Source organism: Kogia breviceps, chromosome 3, assembly GCF_026419965.1.
Source record: "Kogia breviceps isolate mKogBre1 chromosome 3, mKogBre1 haplotype 1, whole genome shotgun sequence".
Classification (NCBI taxonomy): Eukaryota; Metazoa; Chordata; class Mammalia; order Artiodactyla; family Physeteridae; genus Kogia; species Kogia breviceps.
Window position 1 is genome coordinate 175,311,852 of NC_081312.1, and position 6,000 is coordinate 175,317,851.

Sequence of the window (6,000 nt, forward strand, 5' to 3'; positions counted from 1 at the left end):
GATGCCACATTAAGTCACTAATCATCCCTGGAGTCTAGTTTGGGGTATGGAGATCTCAAAAAAAAGTTTTTTTCTATTAATTGTCTCCAATTCCGCCCCCTTCCTTCTCTCCTGAACCCAATGTAACCAATCTATTGATCTCACCACTCCACTGAAACATCTCTTGCTAAAGTAGCCAATGACCTCCACACTGTTGAATTCAACAGTCAATGCTCAGAACTCATCTTATTTGAATTATCATCAGCATTTACCCCAGCTGATTGCTTCCTCCTCTTTAAAATACTTTCCTCACCTGACTTGAAAGAGACCATCTTTTGTTGGTTTGCCTGCTACTACGCTGGCTGTTCCTTCCTCTTCTCCTTTGCTGGTGCCTCCCATGGTCCAGCTCCCAGACCCCTCTTTTCTCTTTTACATTCACTCCCCTGGTGAACTTACCTGGTTTTGTGGCTTCAAATTACCTACGAAGGGCCAGGGACTCCCTAATTTATTATGCACAGCCTAAACCCTTCTCCTTACAACTCCAGGCTTAGATAACCAACTTGAAAGTTTATTAGACACCTCACATTTGGCATGACCAAAACCAAATTACTGATTTTCCCCCAACCATACCTGCTTCTATTGCAGGCTTCTCCATCTCAGTAAGTGGCAAGTGCAATTAGACAAGTATTTATTCACTTTCTGAGGTTTAGAAAAAGCTTTCGAATTATCCTTAATTTTTCTTCCCCACTCCCCCCCTCCACATCCCACATTCAAACAATCAGCAAAATGCTGTCAGCTCTATGTTCCAATTATATCCAGAATCTGACCACTTTGCACCACCCAGGTCCATTCTACACCACAATTATCCAATAATTAATAACATACATATCGTTGATCTCCAACTCAATAAAGTGATCGTTTTGAAATTTAAGTCAAATTATGTACCTCTTCTGTTCAAAACCCCCCTTGACCCCCAACTTACTTATAACAGCCAAAGTCTTCATGACTTATGTTGAAGCCCTACAAGATCTTCCCCCGCCCCCATGACTCTGATCTCATCTACTACTGTCCTCCCCATACGCCCTGCTCCAGCCACATTGGCTGCCTTGCCATTCCTCAAATACTAAGCAAGCTCCAAGGCCTTTGCACTTAACCGTTTGCCTTCCTTGAATGCACTTATCAGCGTGGCTCACTCCCTTAGTTCTTTCTGAGGACTTCTCCGACCATCTGACATTTATATTTACTTGTTTGCTTGTTTACTGTTTCCCCCTACCAAAATGTGAGTTTCATGAGTCTAGAGGTTTTGTGTTACGTACTGGCCAATCCCCAGTGTTTAATATTTGGTAGATATGAACTAAATCTGTTGAACGGACAACAAAACTGATTACGTGTGTAAAGCCAGGTCACACCTACTTTGCTCTGGCTCCTCACGTCTGGCTAGTCAAGAAGAAACTGGTTGGCTTTAGCCTGAAAATTACACCTTAAGGACATAAGACCGGCTGCATTTGTCTCTACCAAATTTCTGGTCTCCTGAAAGTCTCCTAAGAAAGTTAAGGTTCAATGTAATGTAAAGGACTTGCTCCTATCAGTTTCTCTGCTTAAGTAGAATAAAGTTTCTTCTGTATTCTTGCCAATTCAACACAACTGGGTAGAGAAACACAGATGAAAACAATTTTCTGGATCCTTCTATTAAAATGTTGCCTCCACACAGAATCTTCTCAATTACCTATGCTTCTTTATTTTCCCATCTTTGCCCATATAGTTAAATGCTCTGGTTGTTCACACTGCCTAATTAACTCTGCAAATTTAACGGCATGAATTTATAAATGAAAATTCTATGAGAGTTCACATGCAAGCTAGATTACATAATCTAAAACTTAAACCACTGCTACTAAGTTTCTGTATTCTCTGAAAGGGGCTTAATTTTCCTTGAATAACTAGAAAATATCTTCCAAATCTTTGGATAGGTTATGTAAAAGACTCTAGCTACAGAATTTAATCAATTATGATAAACTCTAACAAGTATTCTCAATATTAAAGGCATTCTTAAAAGTCTTCAGAGTTATATTTCACTAGTGATTTTTACACATATTGAGACACCATTTACTTTGAAATGAGGTATATACTTTGTCTCTACAAGTGGCACCAGGTGAAGACAATGACTAAAGACAATTGCCACATAATCGTTTGCACAGAAGAATTTGAAGTGTGAAATTCTTTACTTTATAACTTACAAAATTGAAATTCGTTAAAATCATGGTGTCATGGCAACTGCTATTTTATATTCAATTATATATATTTAATTGAAAAGCAAATTTCCATTTAGTGTTAAGCTCAACAGTTCACACAAATTTATGATAACCTGTAGGAGTGAAATGTACACTTCACATCTGGTCACGGGAAGTGTGCCTTGAATGACAATTGTTGGTAAACATTTTTTCCTCCATAACTATTCAAAGTATTTTATGAAGGGCTCAATCAGATCGTGTGAAATTCTAAGTCTTTAACCCCATAATTCTTAAACCAGTAAAATGGCGTCAGAGACGGGATATCTACCCTCATTCACCACTCCCAGGGTGTAAGTAAATAGCAACAAACGGACATTACAAGCTAAAGTCTCAAGCTAACAAAGGAAAGAAAACGAAACGAAAGGAAAAGAAAAAGACAACGATCCTGCGTTACTGGTTGGACTTCTCTTCCTGGAGCACCCCAAGTGCCTCTACTGCCCCGAACCCTTGATGGCTCCTTCTATGACTTCCAGGACCAACACTGTAGAGGCTTCAAGTTCCTCCAGATTTCTAAACTATGATACGAACGCCTAATCCAACAGGCTACATAGATTCCAAAGTACAGTGCAAGAAAAACTTCTGCAACCCAGACGCCAACCAAAATGTATTCCTATCTTCCCGGAAAGGCAGAGGAAAGGAGGCTGCTAAAATATGGATAAGTGTAATTGGGCAGGTGAAAATTTGGAAGGAGACACGACTACTCTTTCCCACATTCACAGGGCAGGCAAGGAAAGGGTAAAAGATCTACCCACACCACTCTTCCTTCTTCCTCCTGCACAGCTGGGTGCAAGGATCTCCCCCAGAACGGCAGAGAAAAGAGAAGGGATCTCCACCCCAGGCTGGTGACACCGTCCAGGCTGTCACTGAGACTGCTGTCACTGAGACCGGAACTCGCGAAGGGGAGCCGGGCGGTGAGGAATTGGGGAAGGCGGGTCATTCCCTCGGATACTGGTTACGAGGAGACCCTGGTGGATCGGGCTGAGGACAGCAGACGAGCCCAGGATGACCAAGTCTTGTCCCGCGTGCCCGGCTCCCTCGGAGGAAACGGGGTCAGAGCCCGCCCCACCCCCTCCTTTCCGTCCGGACCCGCACTTTTCTGCCCCGGAGGCGCAGCCTCCGGCCAGCCCCGCTTACCTGCTGCACCCCGAGGAACTGGTAGAAGTTGAGCTGCACCTCCTCCACCAAGTCAAACAACTCCAGGTCTCCGCTCTCCCAGCCGCGCGCCGGCCCCGCGGCCGCCAGCAGCAGCAACAGCAGCGGCGGCGGGAACGGCACGAGCCGGAGCCGGCGGCGCGGAGGAAGCCGGGCCAGCCGGCAGCAGGGCGCCGTCATCGCGCGGGGCTCGGAGAGGTCACCCACCGCGCAGCGCCGTCGGCCGAGACCAGGGACGTGGCGGGCAGCGCGGGCTATGGGAAGTGCTTGTCAGTCGGAAGCACGGGCAGCCGCTCCGGAGTCGCCCGCCCCGCGGCCGGTCCTAGCCTGAGGGACAGGCTGGGCCGCGAGCGGCTCTACCCTCCGCGTACCCCCACCCCTCTCCCAGGCCTACAAACAGCTGGCGAGCGAGCGCCGGGCGCTGAGGTTGCACCGGGTGGGAGAGGCTTCCCCTCGCCTTAGCCTATCCCAGGCCTCGCTTCCGGTGACATCACGTCTCCTAGCAACCGCGGGGGAGGGGGCGGGGCCGGAAGTAGAGAAGCCTGAGCCCCAGACCTGGGCCTCCGCGAAATGTCTCTCAGTCGCTGGCGCGCTCCGCGATGCTGTGCGTGTACAGAGATTAAGAGACGTGGACAGTTACAGACATCGTGCATCCACCTGGAACATCCCAAATATCCCTGAAACAGTTACCTTCTTACACTCCCCTAGATATTGAAAACTAAAAGTATATTGGAAAACTGATTTATTGATTATGGCCTCTGTTCCACACATTTCATTATTCCATCCCCAAAGATATAGGAGGAATTGAACCTAGGACTTGAAAGGGGCAAATTTAGTGAGTAGTGTAAAGTATCCTTTTGAGAGAGGTGAAGAAGAAATGAAATTTGAACCAAGACAAAAAGTATACTTCTAATAATGAATTAAGATTTATAGGCATAATACCATAAAGTAGGCAACCTGGCAGAAATTAATAAACGTGACTCAATCATAGTCTTAGGGGAAGTGTAGTTTATCCGCTTTAGCCGATATCCAATTGGTGTTCCTTTCCCGAGGTCTATTTTTAATGACATTTAGGCTAAAAACCTCCTCTTTCCCACCAGTGTCTCACCTCCTACTCCACCCTCCCCCTCACAGCTATTGCTTTCTCTTGTGTGAACCTTATTTTCTTCTTAGCTTTTGCTTGACCAGTTTTGAGAGTTTGATCTCATGCTTTTCCCATCTTGGATCCAGCCAGCTGAATTAAGCTCAACAGGATAATGATAAAGCTCTCATAGTAAAAATATATTAGGTTTGCCAAAGGTTAGAAAAACAATACCTGGATCCAGGAAGTAAATCTTACTGAAGAAATCATTCTATTATTGCAGAGTTAAAAAATATATATATATATATTTTAAAATAGTTAAATGAATGCAAGTATATCCTGCTTAAAAATAATATATATGTTTGAATTAATCCCATTTTAAATTCATCATGAGGCTTAACTTTCAAAGATACACGAGCAGGGGTGTCTCAGTCAGCAAGGGCTGCTGTAACAAAATACCATAGACTTGAGTGGCTTAAACAACAGACATTTATTTCTCACAGTTCTGGAGGCTGGGAAGTCTGTAACCGGGAAAGGTCAGCATGGTCGAGTTCTGGTGAGAGCCCTCTTCCAGGTTACAGAGGGCTGCTTTCTTCTTGTACCTTCACAGGGTGGGGGTGTGGGGGAGGGGGAGAGAGATCTAGCGTTTCCTCTTACAAGGGCACTAATCCCACAGGGTGGGCTCCACCATCATGAACTCATTTAAACCTAATTATCTCCAAAAGGCTGCACCTCCAAACACCATCACATTGGGAATGAGGGCTTCAACATATGAATTTGGGGAGGACACAAACATTCAGTCCATAGCAAAGGGTATCACCTTTTCTGTGTATTCCCAGTTCCAAGCACAATGCATAGCACATGCTAGCATTCAATTAGTTGAATGGAATCCTGTGAACACCTCCCCACCTCCATGCCTCCCCCTATAGTTTTTTAGTTTGATTTTTTGATATATCAGTTTTCTTAAAGTGAGAGGCATTTTTACCACATCTCTACATTAGCTTACTGTTTATTCAATGATTAAAACATCAAAATAAAATGAGAGCAATAATCTTAAGCACTACTTTCACATAATATCCCAACATTCATCTTTTCTCCTAATTTGACCATTAAATTAAGTGCGATATAACATTTGAAACTGGTGCCATATTGCCACTGACATTTTAGTGATCTGGTATTTCCCTCTTGAGCTCTATTCTTATGTTGTCCAAGAACCCCAAGGACTTCCTCGATCTAAAGGGAATAGTTCTTTTTCCAAGGCCAAGCTGAAAAGCAGAACTGAAGTCTATTCAATGCAGCACTGCTATTGCTTCTCACTGCTATAAGGTATCGCTTGGGAAGCTTCTTCCTATCCAGTTCCAATAGCACTAGTCCACTCTGAAGTGATGTCCTTGCTTGTTCTGGTCTAGGTCTCTGCAAAGACCACAGTACTATTTACATTTAGACTTCTAATTTGGCATCTTCACGTGTTCAGTCTCATCCCCCAGGGGACAATGCAGT

General features: G+C 44.5%; 1 protein-coding gene across 1 annotated transcript in view; it reads right to left on the minus strand.

Moving 5' to 3' along the window:
* DNAJC1 (DnaJ heat shock protein family (Hsp40) member C1) overlaps positions 1 to 3,864 on the minus strand; it is a 194,815-nt gene extending 190,951 nt beyond the window's left edge. Inside the window, exon 1 of the mRNA XM_059057860.2 lies at positions 3,402 to 3,864. Within this exon, the coding sequence (XP_058913843.1) occupies positions 3,402 to 3,599 (198 nt within the window). The 5' untranslated portion in view covers positions 3,600 to 3,864. The remainder of the gene's footprint in view (positions 1 to 3,401) is intronic.
* Positions 3,865 to 6,000: the final 2,136 nt, after the last annotated feature.